Source organism: Callithrix jacchus, chromosome 9 (assembly GCF_049354715.1).
Source record: "Callithrix jacchus isolate 240 chromosome 9, calJac240_pri, whole genome shotgun sequence".
Lineage (NCBI taxonomy): Eukaryota > Metazoa > Chordata > Mammalia > Primates > Cebidae > Callithrix > Callithrix jacchus.
In genome coordinates, this window is record NC_133510.1 from 2,704,198 (window position 1) to 2,728,779 (window position 24,582).

Sequence of the window (24,582 nt, forward strand, 5' to 3'; positions counted from 1 at the left end):
AAAGATAGCTTTTGACAGCATTTTTAGCGTGAAATTCAAGGATAACAGTTTTTAAATGCTTTCGTAAAATTTGTGTCTTAATATGATCATGAGCAGTAGGATAATTGCCCTCATGTCATAAATGAAATACGGCTTTGAAGGTTTAGCTGATTTAATAAGATTGATAATGTTAACCTCCAGTAATCATCACTCCTGAACGTTCTTTCTCTGTCACGTGCTGAACTACGTGGTTTGCAGGAGTTTTTTAATTGAATTTGCCTGTGAGGTAGGAGTTATTTTCACTTGTTAATAACTCCTAATTTTTGATTGTGAAAAATAGATTATGTGAAGAATGAAGGTGAATACCTTTGAGCAATTGAATCAAACGGCCTAGCAGTGAAGACTACTTTGCCCTCATTTGGATTCTGTCTGACTCTGCCTCTTTCAGAAAAGCTCAAGTGACCATGGAATTTTCATTTGTCTTCTCTGAATTTCTGTTCTGCTTCCAAAAATATAATTTGAATTCCTTTTCTAAAAATCAACTCTAATGTGCATCCTAGCCCTAGCAATTGTGTAATTCTCAGAAGCTTGTTGGTAGGAGAGTCTTGTAGTAGAGGAGTGTAGACACCTTAGGACGGTGCTTTTTAATACAGGAACCATAAGCCACGTGTGCTATTAAAATCGAAATTAAATAAAATTCCGTTTTTCTGTCACACTAGCCATACTTGAAATACCCAGTAGTCGCTGCAGCTAAATGCTACTGTATTGGACAGCAAAGATAGAAGACATTCTCATCATCACACAACGTGCTGTGGACAGCTCTGCTCTAGATGTTGTAGGGGCGATGAGGATTGTATGGGGAGCACTTTTGGGAAGATCCTTGTCATTAACTTACGGGTGAGCCTTGTGTCTACTATGTCTACGAAAACAAACTTTAAGGGAGGAGGACCTCACTTGAAGGAAAGAAAATATTTGAGTTGTGAGTGGTTCTCTATATCTGCCGCTAACTTGTCCCTTTATTAAAAACAGTTTAATTACTGACTCTAAGCCCTGTGTTTTACGTTTCACCTTTGAACATTACTGGATTAAATATTTCCTAACTTGTTGTCTCTTGCAAAACAAAACACCTTCCCTGACTGTATATTGTATACAGATGAAACTGCAGGCTCTTCTGTCAGCTCCCTGCTTCCTTGTGTGAACCTAAATCACATTTATGATCCGTGATATTTTCACATAAACAAGGCTGCCCGTTCTTGCCCTGTGATTTGAATGCATCCTCCCAAACACATCTATTACCTCCTTTCACGTTCTCCTTGTCTAAAATATGTTCCTTCTTTGATTCAGCAGGAGAGGGTAAACTTTTTACATTTCTGTGCTCTCACCTTCCTTCCCCTCTCACATTTCCATGTTTTTAATCCTTTGGCCCCTCCCTTCATTCAGACATCCAGTGTTCATTGCCCAGAAAAAAAAGGCATCTCAACAGAAAGTACTAATGAGAATATTAGGGGAGTGCAAAGGTCTTGTGGAATAGATAAGAGATTTGGACCAATAACAGGTATATATTAATTTTTAAAAGGCTTCCATTCTGCCTGTACACAATGTGATTCTTCAGGTAAGGAGTAGGGGGGGAAGTTGGGAAGTGCCAGGGAAGGAGTGTGGAGCATATTGATGCTGAAGGGAAGCAGAAAGGAGAAGAGGGGATTTGCTCTCCCTGCTTGTACAGTGTCCTAGAGACACTGTAAACGCCTGTGGACAAATTTGTGGCTACTGTGAGTAAGGAAAATCTGTTACCTTGGCCAGGTGAAGCCCAGGCAGGAGGCAAGAGTCTACTTCAGTCTAGTTCAGCATTCCTGCCTTTGATTCACAGGACTTCCAGTGTCTACAGTGATATAGAAAACAGCATTCCCATGTTCCCAAGGGTACCTCAGACAAAGCATTGCTGTGCTGTATGCATCCACCATCTAGAACACTAGACACTTTGGCAAAATCTGCATCCTAGCTTGAGTGAAAAACAGAATTATTTCCTGTCTAAGATGGCCACTTCTGTACTAGAGAGAACTGCTGTGAAACAAAAATATGAACATGGACATAAGATAGCCCCATGGTGACAAATATGACCAAACATTGTGACCCCAGGGGTTTTCAGATACCTAAGCTGGCAGGGAAATGAGAACATCAAGAGCTCCCACCACAGCTGCCCATTTTACTCTTATATAAGCTCCCTGGAATGTAAACAACCCCTGGGGACAAAAAGGGAGGTTAGGGACAAATTGAGATTACATTTTTGCCATTCTGATGAAAAGTAGCTGAACATAGAAATTATATTGACTTATGGGAAAAATCCTTTCATATCTGAGCAATGGATTGAGCTTTGTATGTGCTGAACTCGTTCCACCCTGCTTTCAAGACTCACCTGTTTAGGAGTATTGAAGATTTTCCCAGGCACTATTAATTAATGCTCCTTTTTTCCATAAGATTTGATCATCTGGTATATTTTCTAAGGATTTCATCATTTACTGCTGATGAAATCTAGGTATTTTATGGCACTATGATATCTCAGTTTAAGTAGTAAAGCTTTTGGGAGCAAAAATCATAGACAATTTTGTCCACCCTAAAGCAAATGAAAGTCTTTTTTTTTTTAAAAGCTTGCTTAAAAGTCAAGTCAAAAAAATGATCTTACCGTTATTTATTTTGGATTTTGATTTTTCCATAACTGAGACTGGTAATTGACTGCTTGACTCTAGGAGACACGGAGAGATGCTGAGAGTAGAATTGGAGGAAGGAGAATACCTCTCATATTTGTACCTGTATGAGAAGAATGCTCTCTTCATGATAGACTCATTAACATCATACTAAAAATATTACGTGTATGCTACACAAATCATTGGGGTGCCTGGTTGAGCTTGCAACTGTCTCTGAGTCTGATTCACCAAACCAAACTAGCATTTAACAGCAGATGTTTCTGAAGAGATAGGCAGAAGATCCCGCTCATAGATTACGCCAAGCTTGTCCTACCCGTGGTCTGTGGGCTGCATGCAGCCCAACACAAATTCATAAACTTGTAAAAAATTATGAAAATTTTTGGTAATATTTTTATCTCATCAACTATTGTTAGTATTGTTTATGTGTGGCCCAAGACAATTCTTCTTCTTCCAATGTGGCCCAGGGAAGCCAAAATTTGGATACCCTTGTGTTACATTATACCTGGGCCAGTTAATTAATGAAAAAAAATAGAAGTAAAAAAGTAATCCCAGTACTTTTGGAGGCCAAGGCTGGTGGATTACAAGATGAGGAATTCGAGACCAGCCTGGCCAAGCTGGTGAAACCCTGTCTCTACGAAAAACACGAAAATTATATATTTCGTGGTGATGGGTGCCTGATGTGTTGGGAGGCTGAGGCAGAGAATTGCTTGAACCCTGGAGGCAGAAGTTGCAGTCAGCCGAGATCGTTCCACTACACTCCAGCCTGGGCCACAGAGCTCTCAAAGAAAAGAAAAAGTACTCATCGAGGTTCATCTTAAAGTAAACTAATGACTATAAATCACCTCCCCACTAGGTGAAAACGTATCCAACTTGATAAAATCATGATTTTCTCTGAGTCAGAGAAAGAGCCATAAGTGAACAGTGTATTAGCATCAGCATACTTTATTTAGAGTTGTAAATTTAGTAGGACAGTTACAAGGCTGATTATGGAAAATGGAAAATGACACATGGATTTTGTACCCTTTATCCTGATGTTATTCTGCTTTTTCTCTACTGCTTGCTAGAATAGCACAAAGTTACTTCTAGTTCTGCTCTTTCCCTCATGTATAAGGCTACGATAGCAGCTGGGATAAACAGCCATTGCTTAGTGGGCAGCCTGTGATGGTGCTAATCAACAGTTTCCCCAGCTCCACTCTTGGACTCAAGTTATCCTTCATGCCCCCTGTTCTCCACACTCTTTGTACCGCTTGGGGAAGAGGTATCTGGTAAGAAAACATCCCAGCATCATCTTGATTCTCATTTTATTCAGGCACTTGTTGACCAAAGGCTAGTATCATAGGAATAGACACTGGCAAATTAATAGTAAAGAACTGTTTATTCGGCATATAAAGAAAAGATGTATTATTAAAATATTCACACTGATAAATAAATTAGCTTAAATCTGTCTTGTGCAATCTACATCTCAATGGGTTTATGAACCCCACTGAAAAAGTAAGAACATTTTTGTATGTATGTTTTCATGTGAATGCTTAAGAGAAGAGGGTTCCAGTTATTAAAATTTTATCAAATGCTTCCCTGACCAGAGTAGGTTAAGAATCACTTGGTGAAGTTGACCGTTTTCAATTCTTCACCACATATGACACCATTTAGCGCTGAAATCACGGTAGATATAATTTTATTTTGGTAATAATTACAGAGAAACCATTGACTGTTACACTGCTTCAAGACTATTGAAGTGAGAATGGATGGTGATCATATAGTATTTTGAAAATTGTGATTATTTTAACTCAGTTCCTTCTGTCAACAGGTTACTGTTGCAAGCATCATACTTGTTTTGACTTTATCTAAGTGCCACTTTTGTTACTAATTACTATCTGTGATTCTCTAAAAAAAATAATGTTTAGGTTTTAATTTTCTTAGTTGTAAAATGAGAGGTATGGATGTGGTCTGTACCTATTTAGACTCTGTTGGAAAAGAGACAAAGATGTAATTAATTAAGTCTGGGACTAATATTATAAATGCTTTTATATTAGGGACTTTATTTCTGACCTGCGTTCAAGTCCTGACTGATGCATTCGACTTTGATGTAAGAAATTTTATATTAGTCTCCTAAACAGTCTCCCTGCTCCCAAGCCTGCCCACCAGAGTCAGTTCTCCAACTAGCAGTAAGTGTGATCCTTTAAAAATATAAGAAAGATCATGTCACTCTACTCAAAACTTCCTAACAACTTCTCATGTCATTCAGAGGACAAGCTAAATACTTGTCACTGTCCTGACTTTACGACTCAAAGGATGGTCTCCAGATCAGCAACATCAGCTGAATCTAGCCCTGACCATCCCCAGGGCTGCTGAATCACAGTTTGCAGTTTACCAAGAGCTCAGGTGATTCAAATGCCCATCAAAGTGAGAAACAACCTTGACATAGCCTCTCATCCCCTTTTACTTCTCAGCGTCCATCTTCTGTGCTTTCCCACGGTCACTGCATTTTAGCCACACAGGCCTCCTTGCAGGTCATCCATGCCCCAGACTTCCCTTGCTGCAGAGACTTTGCCTTCGCTGTTCACTTAGGCTAGACGTCTTCTTCCCCAGATATCCACGTGGCTCTCCCCTTTACCATTATCGGATCTTCCTCAAATGTCACCATCTCTGTGAGCCATACGTTGACTACCCTACTTTGCCTTCTCTGTTCACTTAGGCTAGACGTCTTCTTCCCCAGATATCCACGTGGCTCTCCCCTTTACCATTATCGGATCTTCCTCAAATGTCACCATCTCTGTGAGCCATACGTTGACTACCCTACTTTGCCTTCTCTGTTCACTTAGGCTAGACGTCTTCTTCCCCAGATATCCACGTGGCTCTCCCCTTTACCATTATTGGATCTTCTTCAAATGTCACCATCTCTGTGAGCCCTACGTTGACTACCCTACTTTGCCTTCACTGTTCACTTAGGCTAGACGTCTTCTTCCCCAGATATCCACGTGGCTCTCCCCTTTACCATTATCGGATCTTCTTCAAATGTCACCATCTCTGTGAGCCATACGTTGACTACCCTACTTTGTACTTCAGCCACCGTGACCCACCACACACACTCTTTATGTGTCTTCACGGGGTTATTTTTCTCTATAGTTCTTACCATTCCCTGACATATTGTATTTGTTTATTTTCTGTCCCCTCCTCAAAAAATCTATTAGGGCAGAGATTTTTTTTTGTCACTACTCTTTCTTTGCTGTCTAGAAAAATTATATGCATATATGTATACATATTTGCTAAATTAATGAGTCAAATGAGCTTACACATAAAACTAAACAGCCTATTAGGAATAGGCCCTCAGTAGTTGCTATCCATGATTAATCGCTTTTGTTGGACATCAAGGATATTTCTGTGAAGGAGACAGAGCATAGTTATCTACCCTATGAATATCACATTTTGAATAAGCACCCAATTAGTGACTAATTCTGTGTAAAGCTGGAAGTAAATTATAGAGATAATCCTCAGTAGAATGCAAGCTTCATGAAGGAAGGATTGTGTGTGTTCTTGTTTTGTTTTCTCACAGAAATAGGTCCATTACCTGACATTGTACCTGGCAAGTATATTAAATAATAAATAAACAAATAGGTTCTCTAGCATATCAAAAATGTTGAATAAGAATCTGTCTCTGTCCCTTTGGTATCCTGTGCCAACGTTAGCCTGTCTGGTTGTCCCACCTTCTTTTTGATACATGTTTCCCTCTGATTTTCTTATGTGGGTGTTCTATATTTGACACTAACTTAAAGTAATAAAATTATTAATATGTATACAGCAGCTTTAAGACAAAACCATTGCTGGTTAAAAGCAGGTGGCCTAAGGAGCTAAGAGGATTGATAACATGGCTACCAGTTAGGTTGGTAACCATGATAACCATTTTACCTGTGTCATCTCACTTAATATTTGCAATGACATTATGAGCTAGGTATTATTTTAAAAACCTATTTTAAGATGCAGAAACTGAGACCTAGAAAAATTAAGTAATGTAGCCACTGCCGCATAGAAGATCCACTGCATAGTGATTTAAGTCCGGAGTACTGGGTTTATCGATCCTGTGTGACTACTTTTACTTTTTAAATTTTTTCAGTAGTAGAACTGCTTGTCCCTCTGAGCAGACTGTCACATGGAGGCTCAGCGCATCAGTACATAACAGCAACACAACTAGGGATCAAGCAGGAGTTAAGCAGATTGGAGACCCATTTTCTCATTCTTCTCTTTTTCATTCTTCCTGTAGAATGAGCTTTCTACAGAGGCTCAGTGGTAAAGGAAACTTCTGCCCTATGGAAGGAGGCTGTCCAAAGAGCAGGCAGAAATCCCCCAATTACAGAACCGCCTCCAAGTAAAAACTTAGGGTCCAGGGAATTCATCCAAATGGGTAGAAAAGCTCCCACTCAGACAGTTCTGTGCCCTACCTTGATAGATTGGCCAGGAAGGTCAAAATCTGACTTTACTTATATAAGTAGTCTAGAAATTCAAGAAAAAGTGCAGACTAGGTTATTTTCCAGCTCTAAACTGTCTGGATACAATGATTTGGAGTGCACAATAAAGTATCACTTGAAATAAAAGTTTTAAAAAATATTCTCTTACTATGAAACCTTTTGGTATTCATTTCCTTTTCAGCAATAGATAAACAGAGAGAAGGGCTGTGAAACGGATATGCACGTAGGCTGCTGCCAGAGAAGTCAGCTGACTTGTTTTAGGGTTCTGGTTTCATAATTACAAGACACCTAATCTTGCAAAAGTCATCAGACTCTTCAAGTCATGGGGTCTGCTTCTTAGCTCTAAAGTAAAAAAGATAAACTATGCTCTCCTACCCCACAGATTGCTGTAAGGGTAAAAATGATATGGGTAAAAATCTTTAGAACTGCTAAAGTTGTATGCATGCATTAACAAAAGTACCAAAAGTAGACTTGAGTTAGAGGATAGAGACACCCCACTTCTATTGATAAAGGTCTAAGAGATACTTTTTGGACATTGAATAGTTGTGTGAGTTGATAATATATCCCCAAGTTAATTATCTACCAGCCAGTGTTCCATAATCCAGAATTTATTATCTGCAGTATTTATTAACAATGATCTGTTCGACATTCACCACATGCTAATTTAGTTTCAGTCACGTATTTTTCCTCCACAGCTAAATTAAGGCATTTGACTCAGAGCATAGTAGGTAAAAATCTTCTTTAATCTTCTCATTATACCCTAATCTACCAGTTTTTTTTTACAGTTTGTCCGAAGAAAAATTATAAAATTGTTCTAAAACGTTATCCAAAGACAATATAATAAAAGTAAGACAAAATTACCATGGGTCAAGCTTAAATTTAAATGATTAAACGCAAGGAAGACATGATTGCTTTAGACTTACTGCTCCATGAAGAACTGAGGCATTGCGATCAGCACTGTTCCAACTCCCATGATTAGACACCCTGCTCCAATTATTTTTGGCCTGTGAAGTTTGGCTCCAAAGTAGCTAACAAATGTTATAACTAGGAGATTCCCTTTGAGGAAAAAATAAAACATCATAAATTAGAGAACTTAGGAGTATATAGCAGATCAAACAATGTTTTCTTTTGACTAAGCTATCTCCACATCATTTAATTTTTCCTTTAATCTGAGATGATTCTTGAAATTCTTCTGTACATGCTTCAGTCAGTTCATCCCTTTGTCAAAATATTTTAATTTCAATCCTTCACTTCACCCAACCTAATTACTTGTCCTTGTAAAAACTTTTATTGGCCAGGCACGGTGGCTCACACCTGTAATCCCAGCACTTTGGGAGGCCAAGGCAGATGGATCACTTGAGGTCAGGAGTTAGAGACCAGCCTGGCCAAGATGGTGAAACCCCGTCTCTATTAGACAAATACAAAAATTAGCCAGGCGTGGTGGCTCACACCTGTAACCCCAGCTATTCGAGAGGCTGAGGCAGAAGAATCACTTGAACCCGGGAGGTGGAGGTTGCAGTGAACTGAGATTGCACCATTGCACTCCAGCTTGGGCGACAGAGTGAGACTCTGTCTCAAAAAAAAATTTATCAGTAAGTCAAATGCCCCTTTTCCTTCTCTCTTAAATATTTTTTAGTAATTTTGAAGTAAACTTCTTTTTTCTCATTCATTAAAATTTTTAATGAAACTTCCATTAGTGTTCTAATTGCTTGTGAAATACAAATAACAAATTCTTTCTCTTGCTGATATTCTTTACAGAAAAATTAAACACAACTGCACTTCACTTTAAATGAAATAAAATGATGAAACACATTTACACAAACGATACTTTATGATTTGTTCGTGCACTTTGTAAAAAAAAAGATTGACTCACAATAGAAATAAAATTATTCCACATAGGGAACTTTAGGTTTACATCAAGTATATAACCTCAACATCTGCCTAAAAGTAAGACAAAATATAACACAAATTTGATAAAATACAAAGTCTTTATAAAATATGCCCAGCTATCTCTTTTGTGAAAAATGGTTTAAAATTATTGGGGTTTTTAAAAGTAGAAATTAGGCTTTTCTAAAATGTCTCTAATAAAGCACGTGATATATGACTTTTAGTTGGTGATGGTAATAAGTGATTAAACATATTAATCAAGTAATATTTCTCATGCTTTGCTGTGCATAAAAATACTGAAAGGAAATGGTTAAGGAAATGGAACCCTGTTAAAAATGCAGATTCTTGCCAAGTACCAAAGTTTCTGATTCCCTGGGTCTGGGGTCAGGCCAAGAAATCTGCACTTCTCTAATACTAACTCAGACGTGTTGATGAAGATGGCTCCTGGAACACGCTTTGACAAACATTGTTTAGGGTTTTAGACTTCAAGCGATTTTAAAGTTTTAGCTATATTTATTTGGGACATTTAATTTTTAAGATGTACAGTGCCAGCTAGAGTAAGAATTTAACAATTTCCCAGCAGCTGCCTGTGATGGCTAATGGGTGGCTTTGCTTTGAAGTTCTCCTGATTTCCAGTGTTTCAGATAGAGCGTGTATCCCCACATCTGTACACAATCATCTAATTTACTACTGTTCAGTCACATTGCCAGCTTTAGTAAACTGGAAATAAAGCAGTAATTTTTATAAGCTTGAGGATAATAATAATGATAGTGAGAACTGTGACTTGCACAGCGGTTCTGGTCTTTATGGCTCCAGGAAGAATTAAGTTCTTCTTAATGTTCAGATTAAAACACCAGTACATGAGCACAGGGTGTCTCATTTGAAATTTATGTATTTAGTAGAAGACATTGTATATCATATTTTGATAATTCTATCCATATGTTTGTTAACACAACATATGTCCCACAATAAATAAACCAATATAAAATGATAGCTGACTTTTACTTTATAGGCAATTCTCTCCTACCCTTGCCTACACTTCACCAATATCACACAAGGACTTCTGTTTACCAGCTATTTCCGTATTGTGTGTGTATGTGTGTGTGTGTACGCGCACACACACACACATATACATATATGGTATATTGATATATACTGTATCTATAGAAGTTTTTGCCTCCTTGGTATCCTTTCTGAGTTTTCAGGAGATACACTTGGAATATAAATGATGATACATAATCTTTAAAAAATGAACTTGGATATCAAAATTCTTCCACATCTACCACCATTAGCCTCTCACAAAAATAAGGTACAGAAAGTTTTAGAAATGTGTCTTCCCAAACTTTAAGGTAACAGATTCTTGCTCTCTTCTTTTTCTGTCTCTCTCTCCGCGCGCGCGCACACACACACACACACACACACACACACCACATGCGCGCGCTCTCTCTCTCTCTCTCTCTCTCTCTCTCTCTCTCTCTCTCTCTCCAGGTAACAGAAAAGAAAGCAAGCTGCTCAATTCGTCTTGTGAGACTACTATTTTTAGAAAACCAAACTGAACAAGGAAGGTATAAGAAAAGAAAAGACAATTCGAACCCAAACTTGGTTATGAAGATAGATGTAAAAATCCTAAACAAAATATTAGCAACCTGAATAGTATATAAAAATAAAAATATCCAAACCAAGAGCAGTTTATTATAGAAATACAAGAGTACCACCAAGTAAAAATGTTATTAATTAAATGGAATCATGGTTAACTTAACAGACATAGTAAAAGTACTCAGTACAATTAATCATTTATGTTAGGAAAAAACAAATCTGAGCAAACCAGTTTTTAAAGTCCATCTATCAAAACCACAAAGCAAGCATATTGCTTAATACTAAAAATTAAGTATTTGCCTCAAGGTCAAACATAAGAGAAAGAGGGCCATTGCAAAAGCTTCTCTTTTACATAGTACTGAGGCTAGTGTGATGGGGTAATAACAAGAAAAAACAGATCTAAGAGTTGCAAAGAAAGATATGAAATTACATTTTGTTTCAGGGAATTTGTCTATTTCGAAAACTTGACAATTTCAATGGAAAATCAATTAAAAGGGATAGAATTTCAACAAAATTGCCACATACAAATAACATAAAGATAGAAGATGGTATTGGTTCCAGAATCTTGGAAGGAGGGAATGTGAAAAGAGGCAAAAGAAGTAAATTAAGATTATGTTCAGGAAAGTCACTTGTCTGGAAATTTATATAATTCAAATAATCAGGGCAAACCAGTGACGTTTGGGATAAAGGTTTTCAATGGAAGTAAGAGAACTTTTAAGCCATTTTAAGGCAACTAATCCAATAAATAATTTATATACCTAGGATGGTCTGGAAGAATTAATGTGAATCTAGAGTCATGGTTTTTTGCTATTTTCTATGAAAACTTAGCACTCTTTGTCAAATATAGACTTTTTCTCTCAAGTTTCATCGGGTCCTGGGAGCCCAAACCAAACTTTGGACCTTATCATTTCTATGCCTTTTCAGCTCTAACATATTTTTAAACAATAATCTAGAGAGAGAAAAACATCAAAGCATCATGATATATAATTTTTTAACTGCCCATGTCTGCTCTGTTCTTTTATCTGCACCAGTTACCTCTTCCTCCTCGTTTCCTCTCCTGAGGAAACACTGATGCAGTGTGTCACCCTTTACTTTGGTTCTCTCTGGCCCTTCATTCAGTGTAGGGCTAACCGTAAAACAGAGGTCCAGGAATAAATCAGCCATCTGAGCCAGTCTAAGCAGATTACGTAAATGATTGATGGGATAAGATGTTTCTATTCAATACATCACACAAAATGTGATGTATAGAATAGAAGCATCAGCATCATTTAGGAGCTTATTAGAAATGCAGAATTTTATCCTCTTTCTACCAAATAAGGTTTTTAAAAAGAGTTAAAAAGATTTCCCAGTTATTTGTATGGACATTAAAATTTGATTGGCACTAAGAAAGGTCATTCTGGAAGGATGATAAAAGGTGAATTTGGGAAGCAAATGCCTGAAGGCAAAAGGTTACTTACTCATTTAATTTTTTTCTGTGACATTCAGAGTAAGAACTAAACACATAGTATGAGCAAAAATTGTTGAAGAGTTGAAAATTATTTATTCAGTTTTTCTGCAAGTTCACCAGGTAAAGCTAAAATTGGGGCAGTTAGAGGTTTTACTGTTGCATAGACCTGAGTCTAAACAAGCATTAAGGACCAGAGAGGGTAATATTTGGTTTATTTCAATAAAAAAATTAAGTTTTTTAGTTTAAGAGTTTAGCAGCAGACTAGGATTATCCTCTTTAAATTACTTCTAAAACAGTCACTCAAATTACTTGGTCTTTTTAAGTTCTAAGAGTCATAGTCAATGGGTAACTGAAGACACCTAAGAGTGGAATTTTTATTGCCTTCTCTTATTTTGTGTTCTAGGTCATAGAATCATTTTATTCTTTCTAGGCCACTGGGTGGAAAAATCCCTTTTATTATATAACTTCTTTCATCTTTCTTGATTCTCTTTGAATATTCCCATTGTAGAGTCCATTTGGATTATTTCACATTTCTAAAATTGAATCATGGGGCTGCCAGGGTATATTGTTCTTCTGTAAAGATACTTCTATAGATTTGTAACTCAAAATACCAATTAGCATCTCACCCTCTCCTCTAGGAAAGTCTCTTCCTCTGATGTGGAGCTCTGAATTGTATGAACCATATAATACTGAACACCTGGGGAGAGAAATTTACCGTTGTTGCTCGAAAGAGAAAACTGCCTCTCCTGTAGGAAAAGATCATGGCTAATTCTGTCCAAAAAAAGATTTTATGAATAGAGTCAGATTCCAGCAGGCAACAGGATGCAGACGATGTCCCTTAGCCATGCCTAGAAGATCTTGGGCTTAAAAGTAAAGTCAGGCATCTGTAATACCTACCAATTTCAAAACTACCATCAATAACTCCCACCAGTGAAGAAGGAATATCAAACCTTCTCTCTATCTGGGTGATGGTGCTCTTCAGATAGCCTTCTGCCAATGCTTTGGCAAAGTAAACGAAAGACAAGGCACCCAAGAACACCTGGAAAATATGACAGATCACACTTAGTCTGCCTCCAGTTGGACACACAATTGGAAATTTACTAAGCAGTCAAATACAAAACAAATAACAAAGAACAGTGTATAGTATCAACTTTATTATCACTGAGACTTTAATTCAAACACTATTCAAGGTTTCCCTCAGCCTTAAACACATGTAGATTTTCAAAAGTTCAAATGCTCTTGGAATTTAAAATATGTATTTTGTTTTTATGTGAAATGTGTGTTGAATTGTCTTTTGTCTTCTTCCACCCTGTTCCAAAGGGACACTCAAAGGAGTCTCATACTGAAGAGTGAGTGTGTGGTGATATTCCTTATTAAGAAAATAAAACAAGTGAAACTGTAAGCCAAACATTTGACATCTTATAGCAAGTCCAGCACTTGGAATTATGTATTTCACAGGGTGGTGCATGTACCAGCAGGGAACATCATGCATAGACTGAAAAAGTGCAACTATTATTCCTTGTGTTTATATTTATACTTACTAAATTCATAGTCAAATGTTTTTTTCAATGGAAAACATGTCTTTGACATCTAGCTTACAGTTTGCTAGACATGAGTCTGTGACGGAGCATTCATAGGGAAGGTGGTTAGCATTTATATGAAAAAAGCAAAGATTCGTTGGGTGAATATTTGCATAAAGATTAGGAGCTTGGAGCACACAGAGCACCCTTTAAAAAGCAACTCTTCTTGCTGTGTAACATTATTCCCATTTTTATTTGCAAAGTTGGAGTGATGTGATGGTACACAGATTAAATGTTCTGTCTGTGCTTGGCATAGTATCTGGTACATGGCAGAAGTTGAATAAATATTAGTTTCTACCGTCTCTCTCTTTTCTATTTAGGAGGGGCATTTAAATAAGCCCAGGAAAGTCATTTAACACACATACTCAGGCAGAGATTGTAGTGTCTGGCAAGGTGTGGCTTTAGTAAATCACATTTAAGATCATTTTTTTGAAAGGAGAAGAACTCATTCTAACTTATTCATACAGAAGATACCTGGATAGAAAGCCAAGTGCATTAACCCCATTTACTTCCTGGTTACTCTACCTTTAGTTCACCACAGCACGGCTGCTTTTCCTCTGAGGAGGGATATTCTGTTTTAAAAGAAGGCCTTCCAGCAGGTTGCACTGAAGTTTTGCAGAATAACTGGATATTTTCTTTGGATGAAGTGTCCATTATAAAAACGTTCCTTGACTCTGATCTGTCAAAGTTAGTTTTTAAAGTAAAAAAAAATAAATACTACAACATGTATTACTTTTTTTAAAATTCAGCAGTATAGCACAATTCTATAGACCCAACCTAAAGTGGATCTACCTTTTGTTGTCACAGTAAGTTGGCAATTTTTTTCAATTAAAATCAACCAGGATATTTGATTAACTAATCCTGCTATTATTGGAACTCTGTAGTCAGCATTCTTTCTCAATCCCTCCAGTTTAAGCCTCATTATGGCAAAGACTAAATTTAAGTGTTTCCTTTGGAATAAATAACAAGACAGAATTTTGCTAACTTTGTGGTCTTGCCAGTTTAAACTGGGAGCAAGCAGGAAAGGAACAAGAGGAATTCAACTATTTGAATATTGATTCGTTAGAATAAAGTCTTGAAAGCCTTTAAATCTATCTTCTTAGTAAAAGAAATAGAAGAAGTTGACATTCATTATAGCCTATACCACCTTACGATTCCTGTAGCACCCAACGTGAGGCTTGAAATATGACAGAAAAAGAAGAGATCCAATTTGTGCATTGTTTTTGTTTGACAAATAAGGAAGCAACATGATTTGTGCCTCGGGCTTAGATTTAATTCAGGTGAAAAGGCAGTCTTTGATCTGCCTTAAGTAAAAAAGATGGCCTTGCTTCCCATGCTCAATTTCCCGCCGCCCCTCACAGGACAGGATCACACACTGAACCTGTTTTCTCTCTGTTCACATGAATAGGTACATATTCTGTGCCCCTACTTCTTTACAATTCCACATGGCTCAGTGCCTGCCTGATAATCTAACCTAAATCAGTAATTCAACAAATAAAACAATTTCTGGGTCTCCCTAGTATTACCAGATGACACAACGGTACGTTAGTAGAGGACTTCTATGTCCACGTCACACCAGACAAGTAACGCTAGGAGTCAGATTTCATGTTTATGGCAGGAACTTATTCTGACTATATGTACAGCCCCTGACTTTCTGCAGTGCTTGTTCTGTGTTTACTGAACCTCACCCTTCATCACTTCAATTCGTAGACACCATCCCAAACTGAAAAATCAAGTAATAGTAGTATACTCAATTTGTTTTATATTAATAATGTGAACTTAAAGCATAGAAGACCTCAACGATTTAAAAGTTAAGTGGATTCTTCCAGGGAGTGGAAACGAATAAAAGGATGAGGCATGAGAGCCTGATTTTAAAAAAACTATTGTTAGGCTTTTTGATTCATTTTATGAACATGCATAACTTTAATTTTTTTAATTGAAAAAGAAAGTGACTGAAACCAGAAATAATTAAAAACAAAAAATAAGCCACACAAAAAGCTAATAATGCTAATCAAGATCAAAAATGACACAAATACATATTAATAACCTAAAAACACAGATATTTAGGAATATAAGACATAAAAAGATGCATAGAATATAGAAATAAGTTTCATACCTTGACTTAATGGATTGGTTTCTAGCAAATATTCATTACCTCTATTCATATAAACCAGAAAAGAAAAATAGCCAAGAAAGACATTATCAAAAATATTCTGAAACTATTCCCTAAACAAAGATACTAAGCATAGATGATATGCCAGAAGTACTTTATCAAGGGACATTTTTCGAGGAAAGATAGCAGATAATGGAAACCCATAATCATTGTCTCCATTAGTTTGACAAAACTAAAATCATCTAGGCAACAAAACAGCATAAAGATAGCACAGAAAGGAAAACTTCAGATTCAGCCCAAAGATTATAAAATTCTAACTAAAACGCTAGCAAATCCAAATTAACTTTGTTCTATAATTAGAATTATTCTAAAAGATGTAAAAATTGGCTACTTAAATTCATTCACCTAAATTACCACGTGAATGATTAAAAAAAAAGAATTTCAGTAGATAAAAAACATCAGTTGATAAAATTCAACATCTATTGCCGATTTTAAAAACAAAGTGTAAGAAATGAAGAATATAGAGATTTTTCTTTACCAGTATCTGATAACATCAGCCAACCTCCTCTGTCTACTGAGTCACTGGGACTACTTTTCTAGAACAGTGTTTTCCAGAACAGTGAAAACAGGGTTTGGGAAACACAGAGTTCTGCAATATTAAATAGATATCTTTACTACAAAACTAAGTAAAAAATATTACCAAGTAAGAGATACACAAACCAGAAACATTTTTAAATAAGAAATGAATAATTCTTAAATTTAGAGCTTAAATTGCAATCTTCTTCAAAGGATGAAATTATATAATTCAACTTGGCCTTCTATTTTAGGGATTCAGATATCATCTTATTTCTCATCAGCCATAATATTTAGTGATCAGAAAATACAAATACAGTGTTTAATAATAAGATATGCTACTACTTATCCCAAATTTATCTTTAAAAGATCCAGTGTTACATGTAGAATGCTAATGCCAAAGAGAAAAATAATTATGTTAAAAATACTGCTGAAAGGCTTGAGATGCTATAGCACATTTTAAGTTATCTAATTATGGAGGTGTTGACACAAAAATCACTGTAACTGGAATTCAGAAGTGATAATGAAAGATAAATATAATCATCTTAGTTCACGTTGTGTTAGGGCCAAATAGTTTCCAGCTTAAAGTGCTGGCACTGCCTAGCTTTACTGAAGTGTCTTGGTGTCTAATGCACAAATTACTGCAAGAGTGGTATGTTCCAAGGAGGCTCCAGTTCATGCCCTGTGAAAAGAGAGGGAAGGAAGCTCAATGACATGAATGGAAAGATCCTTGGAGCCTTCAGGCTCTCTCTCTTCATTTGCAACTGCAGAAGTAGAGCAAGGTACACAGTTATTCAGAATGGTTTGCATTTGGCAAATCGTTAATTGATCTCTGGCCTCTTGAATAGATCCTTCCAGGAAAAGACATATGACAGTTTTCATCCAATCCCCTGGGTTTGGAGTGAAGTCAGAGAAAAACAAGCCAAGCAGTTTCTCTTCCTTTGAGTTCAAAAAAATTGAATAATCTTTCCTCATGAGTTTGATTATCATCCCTCCAGATTTTAAATGGAGAGCATGAGGCTTACGAAGGTTGTAGTTAGATCACACAGATGGACTCAACCCCTCTGCTCTGCAGTTGACTCGGACTCTGTCCAGCAATCAGTCTCCAAGGACTGCCACAGAGAAAGTCCTAGAGGCAACCACGCTCCTCCCTCTCTTCTCCTGGCCATCTCCCATGAGGAAAACCTCTGTCCTGGCTTGACTTCTAGACACCGGGATGACTGCCTTCAGGCGAGCCGAAAAATAGCCTCATGGCACTTGCTGGAGAGGAATGTATGTTGTTTGGAAACTAATTTCCCACCCAATACAAATTATTTGTGTCAGATTCAGATTTAATAAGTACTATTTTTGTGTGGGGTGATGTATGTACCTTTTCTAATCCTTAAAATAACTCAACAAGCTTAGTATTAGAATTCTATTTTTAAAATTAGATGGCCCAAAGCAATTAAGTGACTTGTCAAAAGCTAAACAACTTCTAAGTATCAGACTCAAAATTTGAGCTCAGTTTTGAGTTTATCTAATTTCTTTAACCAATCTCCTCTCTTATTTCCACCAAAAACTAATGAGGGGCTTATCACCTCGCATTGAGAATTTTTGTGGATAAAACATAAATAGGACAGAAATTAAGGGTTAACTAATGTCCCATAACAATCTGATCTATTAGTCACAAAACATGAAATGAGAGAACCAAGTCTTACCTGGAGGTAGAAATCAAAGGTAGCCAGTTCCTCTCAATGTGCTCAGCAAGACTGAAAGAGGAAACTGAGGTAAACTCCACAGCAATTTTGAACAATTTTATCAGGTGGGGGGAGCATGGGTGGACACAGGCAGAGCGAATTAGGGAAAAGAAAAGATGAAGGGCATGGTCTCACCCCTCAGCAATCTCTTCTCTTTCCTCTTTCCTCCCAGCCTCTTTTTTCTGGCAGTCAGCAGAGAATTGGCCAGGCTGGCAAGGCCACTGACGTGCATCTCAGCTCCCAGGGCACAGAAAGAGCTGAAGCTTTTGAGCCATTTCTTTGCAATTTGCTGCAAGTTTAAGGCCACACGTGATAAAGCTTTCTTTATGGGAGAGAGTGAAAAAAAGAAAAGACCACTTGTGATCTTACTTGCTGATTCCCAGAAAACACAACTCCGCAGGGGGCAGAGGGTGAGGGAACAGAAGCCAGAGGAGGGACGGAAGTTTATAACAAAGACCCCTCCTCCTTCCAAAAAGATTTTAAGCCAACTATTCCTTAGGGACATCACTGGGATCCTTATGTTTTCTTTGTTTGTTTGTTTTGTTTTTAATGGTTCTTGGGCGAATTTCCTACATGATTTTCTTTTCCACTGGTATTCTAGAATCTCTAGGGACCAAGTATCAGGTCACAATCAAAGCTCTGCAGGGCTCTGTACAGAAAGAGTTAATTTTCAGAGACATGATCAGTTGCCCATATTTACAATTTCTATGAGTTTTGAAAACAGGAAAAAGAAACACATTGAATTTTTGGCATTCAATTGTTTATTTTGCCTAAGTCCAAGGATAAAGAAATCCTTGCACTGAGAAAGTCTGCAATTTTAATAAATTCCTTTTCCAAAGGAACAACCTTAGAGAATCTTAAGCATTATTACTTTGCATGTGCTTTCTACCAATAAATAAATTCGCTACCAGAATTATCCAAGATTCACCTTCCTCTTAAATGGCTGAGACGCTGGGTTAGTCACTTAGTTTTACTGAGTCTCAATTTCTTTGTAAAGCAGAAGTTTTTGTTAAAAAAAATCAGATTTATAGAGCTGTTTTAAGGATTAAATTATATAATGTATTCAAAAGCACATTGCAAATAAATCACTAGATGGTATCATCATTTTTTATATATTTAGTTCACGTAAGAGTCAGTATGGTTAATCAGTATTATTCTTCAAAAGAATACATTTTACTTCAAAAGAAAGAAAAGAAAATGCTAGACAAATAGGGTTTATCTTAAACCTTTCAATGAAGCAATGGTGTCTCCAGACTCTGAAAGGCCAGATATTTTATTTTAACAATCAAACCAGATTTTTCCATTGGAAATAGTGAGCAAACATTTGAATACATTGAGTGTTAGTGTAGACCTTTCAGTGTCTGACAGGTGGCCAAACCGCTGTTGTATTAAAGAGGAGATAGCATTTATAGCCCAAAGGGCACAGTTTTCCTCACCAAGAAATGAAATTCTCCCCTGAGAATGTAATTTGATCTGTTCCAGACTGACTCAATTTCACTCTCCAACATGATTCCTTTTCTTATTTCCAGAGTCCACGGTTAATGTTACAGTTAATTTTTACGCTTATTCAGAGCTCTTGTGTGCAACCGTGCATTGGATTGTAGCTGACTTCAGCCTTTCATTCCATTTCCAATCTCCAGACCAGGGGTTAACAAACTTCTTTTATAAAGGGACAAGTTATAAATATTTTAGGTTTTGTAGAATATCGATTCTATCACAACCACTCACCTCTGCCATTGTGGTGTTTAAGTCACTACAGACAATATATAAACGAATGCATTTCTTTTCTTTTTTTTTTTTTTTTTTTTTGAGACGGAGTTTCGCTCTTGTTACCCAGGCTGGAGTGCAATGGCGTGACCTCGGCTCACTGCAACCTCCGCCTCCTGGGTTCAGGCAATTCTCCTGCCTCAGCCTCCTGAGTAGCTGGGATTACAGGCACGCACCACCGTGCCCAGCTAATTTTTTGTATTTTTAGTAGAGATGGGGTTTCACCACGTTGATCAGGATGGTCTCCATCTCTTGACCCCATGATCCACCCGCCTCGGCCTCCCGAAGTGCTGGGATTACAGTCTTGAGCCACCGTGCCCAGCCACGAATGCATTTCTTAACACTGCAGTAACGAAGTGCCACAAGCTGAGTGACCAAACAGAACTTGATTGTCTCAGACTTTTGGAGGCCAGAAATCCAAAATCGAGGTGTCAGCAGAGCCATGCTCCCTCTGAGACCTGTAGGGAAGAATTCTTACTTCTTCCCCTCCTGGTATTTGCTGACAGCCCTTGGAATTCCTTGTTTTATGGGAGTATCACTTCAACAGCTGCTTCTGTTACCACATGGCCATCTTCTCCCTTTTTGTCTCTGTCTTCTGTTCTTAAAAAGACACTAGTTCTCTTTGTCGAGGGTCCATCCTAAAGACCTCATCTTAACTTGGTAACGTCTGTAAAGACTCTGTTTTCAGAAAAGGTCACATGGACAGGTACAGGAGGTTAGGACTTCCTCATATCTTTTTGGCAGACACAATTCAAGCCAAGACACTCGTATTCTCATTTTCCTCCTTACTTGAATTGGCTCATGCAATTATTTTAATCACTTCCTTCTATATGCCCTCAATTCTCCTGTTTCTCTTTTAATTTATTGATCCTCCCAGGAAAACCTCGCCTCAGTTGAATCCACTTTCTGTCTCCTTAGTATTTGCATCCGCACTGTTTTCTTATTTTATTTTAATTTTTTTGCCAATCAGAAAATCTTTATTTTTTTTTTAATATATATTTTATTTCATTTTAGGTTTTGGGGGACATGTGAAGGACATGCAAAGTTGTTGCATAGGTACATACATGGCAGTGTGGTTTGTTGCCTTCCTCCCCATCACCTGTATCTGGCATTTCTCCCCATGTTATCCCTCCTCAACTGTTTGAAATGATTGAAGAACACGTCAGGAACATTCCCGTAGGGCTCATTTTATGTGTATACCCACTAAACTCATGGAGTCATAGAGACATTGCTGGAAGTAATACATTTTAATGACCAAGTCACTTTACCTCTCTCAAATCTTCATTTCTTGCTGCACCCTGATTATTAGCTGATGGTCTTGTCTAGGAAATTCCCTAATGAAACACATATCAGAAGAAGTTTTACAATCTGTCCTCATGACATCTACCCTGCACCCAAATGTGCATTGCTATTAGATGACTTCCTTCTTGTACCTACATATTTCAGAGCCCAAACTTTAGTCTGTGTTCCTTGTATATAATTCTTCTCATCCAGTTCATTTTTCACCAACCTCTAATCAGTTTTTGCCTTCACCATTCCAATGCAAATATTTTCATAACATTAAAGGTATTCACAGTAATAAATGCAGTGATCAATATCCAGACCTCATTTTAATTGGTCTATTAACAGAATTGTATGCCATTCATGTGCCCGTCTCTTAGATGCATTTTATTCACCTGGTTTCACCGACTCCCCTGCTTTTCTTGCTTCAGCACTCATTTGCTCTTAGTCTTCATTGCTGGAGTATTCCGAAGTTCAGTCTGTGGAATATCTTCTTTGCTGTCGATATTTCCTCCCTAATGACCTCATCTGGTGTCATGGCTTCAAATATAATGTATAATATAAGATCTAATGAGGTTAGGGAATATTTTGTAGTCCCAAATTTGAGTTAACAGTTTTTCAGTCTGGAAAAATGCAGAGGCAGGGAGGGGTATGTGTGTATTAGCGCTCTCCACTGACCGAAAAGGTCTAAAAGCAATGATCATCTAAGTAGCAATAAGTGCACCTAGCACCGTTAATAAAGACACCATGGATCCTTGATATGTGACTAATACCAGGTGTAAAGATATAAGATGGCCTGGAATATCTTGTCTTAGAGAAGAGCTGGGATACCATGAAGAGTACATTGTGCCAATAGGATTCAGAAGACAACCTGAACGGGCTGCTGCTAATCAAATACAGGAAAGTTTGAGCATCAGTAGGAATAACTGTAAGGGTTGAAACATATAAAATAATAAAATTTATGAATTAATAATGCTATAAGAACATCACATGGTCACTTTGGAATAATTCTAAATACAACTTAAATATTAATATATTTAAAACTAGTGGTACTTAGGGAGAAATTCTGTGTTTATCCTAGCTTTCCTATTCTATACTTTCATTAGAGTTATTACAGAATAAAGACAAATATCTCTTCATAGGATAATTTTAAATAATAAAAAAGGATGAGAGAATAAGAATTTCATAATTTTCTTTTCTTTCTTAGAGTAATTAATATTTATTTAACTATAATCCAATCTTAAAGTATCCTGAAAGCATTTGATAAGGTTTTGAAGTTAATATCGGTGAAACCTTGGTTCAGTCCAACAAATAGCCTGAAAACAGTGACTGTTCTCCAGAGATGACAAATTTATTTCTAGAACAATTTAATGAAAACAAAATTAAAAATGCAAAATCCTCAAACTCATTTGAGTTGAATGCAAAGGTTAAAAAAATGTAGACATATACTATAATTTTCAATTGCTTTTAGATTGGTAGAGCTCTAACTGGTTTTATTTGCATAGCTTGGTTTGTGTGGCACCATTGAGAAACTGAGAAAGTAGTTATTTATAGGGATGATCCTTAATGGTTCTGAAAAACTCCTGTCAATATAATTAGTTCAGACCCGCTATATATTAAAGCTTTTATAATTCTATATTAAATGCAAGCTGATTGATTTCTAGAACTAAACTATTACATATTTATTTTTACAATTTTTATTTTTATTTTAGATTCAAAGAGTACATGTTCAGATTTTTCACATGGGTACCTTGCGAGACTCTGAGTTTTGGGATGCAAATGATTCCGTCATCCAAGCAGTGAGCATGGTATCCAATAAGTAGTTTTTCAGTCCTTGCCTTTCTCCTCCATCTTCCCCCTCAAGTAGTGTGTCATGTCTATTGTTTCCATTTTTATGCCCATGTGTACCTAATGTTTAAACCCACTTATAAGTGAGCATGTTATAATTTTCAAATCCCTAATTAAGTAATGAATTTAGAGAAAGGTAATCAATGACCAATAATATCACCAAAAAACTGAAGCCATTTTGAACATCCTGATGGAAGTTTAAAGCTTGAAACATCGTCTTTGAAATAGTCCTCCTTTTTACTTCCAAAGAAAATAAACTTATCAAATCTCAGATGAGATTTAAATACCATAAGAAATACACGGAATGGTGGCTCAGGCCTGTAATCCCACCAATTTGGGAAGCCGAGGCAGGTGGATCACGAGGTCAAGAGATCAAGACCATTCCAGTCAACATGGTGAAACCCTATCTCTACTAAAAATACAAAAAATTAGCTGGGCATAGTGGCGTGTGCCTGTAGTCCCAGCACTTTGGGAGGCCGAGGCCGGTGGATCACGAGGTCAAGAGATCGAGACCATCCTGGTCAACATGGTGAAACCCCGTCTCTACTAAACGTACAAAAAATTAGCTGGGCATGGTGGTGCGTGCGTGTAATCCCAGCTACTCAGGAGGCTGAGGCAGGAGAATTGCCTGAACCCAGAGGGCGGAGGTCGCGGTGAGCCAAGATCGCGCCATTGCATTCCAGCCTGGGTAAGGAGAGCGAAACTCGGTCTCAAAAAAAAGAAATACAGGGAAGAGAAGAGCATGTTAAATGATACTGCAAAGATGCCATCAGCAAAACTGAAAGTAAAGAATCTGTTTAGGACAAATAACTTGATAATTTTTTTCCGACCAAAAAGTGCAAGGAAAACAGGAGATGAGGGAGAAATTGTATATTATAACTTAAGGAATGAACTGACCAATTACAATGTACAGACTTTGTACCCCATTCAAAAAGAAACAAACTGTAACCAGAAGACTTCTTTGTAATCGTCTTAGAAAGTTTGTAACCTCAGAAATGAGAACACTGGATATTTGTTGTATTGAGTAATTGTGTTAGTTTTATTTTAGAGGTAGTAATGGTGATGTCATTTTTTAGAGGTAAATACAGCATTGCTTTTTTTAAAACACATTATTTACTAATAAAAGGATATGTCATTTATATTTTTAAGATGATTTAGAGAAGCACTAAATATTTAGCAGTATATATGGAACAGATTTGCTGTATATCGTTTGAGCTAGGTGATAGGCACCTGGTATTCACTTTACTATTCGCTCTGGTTTCAGTACATCTGAAATTTCTCATAGTGAGTTTTAAGTAAATGATACAGAGAAAGATATATACATACGTAAATAGATTAAAAAGTGTTAGGGGATAAATTTCAAATTTCTTTCTATTGTTGGCTGTGGAGCCAATAGTTGATATAAAACTTTTGTTTTCTGCTATCCATTCCATGTTTTCCTTGTCCTGGTTTAGGGCCGCTCTTGGTTGAACATTTTTACTGATAGGGGGACCTGCAAGTTCATTCTTGCAAGGTCGATTTTCTTAGTGGTTCTGTTTTTATTGGGTGATTCTAGTTTCCCGCTATACTTACTAGTTAACGTGGAAGCATTCAGAGCTCCACACAGAATT

The 24,582-nt window shown here is 37.1% G+C and overlaps 2 protein-coding genes across 6 annotated transcripts in view; one reads left to right on the plus strand and one right to left on the minus strand.

The window, feature by feature from the left end:
- SLCO1C1 (solute carrier organic anion transporter family member 1C1) overlaps positions 1-18,375 on the minus strand; it is a 55,345-nt gene extending 36,970 nt beyond the window's left edge. For 2 of the 5 annotated variants that reach the window (XM_078338218.1, XM_009003232.5), the window contains exons 1-6: positions 18,212-18,375; positions 18,038-18,088; positions 14,180-14,333; positions 12,972-13,113; positions 8,068-8,200; positions 2,660-2,784 (exon numbers count right to left, since the gene is read on the minus strand). In XM_078338218.1, coding sequence (XP_078194344.1) covers positions 2,660-2,784; positions 8,068-8,200; positions 12,972-13,113; positions 14,180-14,308 — 529 coding nt within the window. In that variant the 5' untranslated portion in view covers positions 14,309-14,333; positions 18,038-18,088; positions 18,212-18,375. Of the gene's footprint in view, positions 1-2,659; positions 2,785-8,067; positions 8,201-12,971; positions 13,114-14,179; positions 14,334-16,305; positions 17,023-18,037; positions 18,109-18,211 lie in introns of those variants that run through there. The other 3 variants (XM_078338216.1, XM_054237920.2, XM_054237915.2) reach the window with 3 other exon arrangements.
- The window catches only part of LOC118144426 (uncharacterized), an 85,273-nt gene that overhangs the window by 51,149 nt on the left and 9,542 nt on the right, over positions 1-24,582 (plus strand). The window lies entirely within an intron of this gene.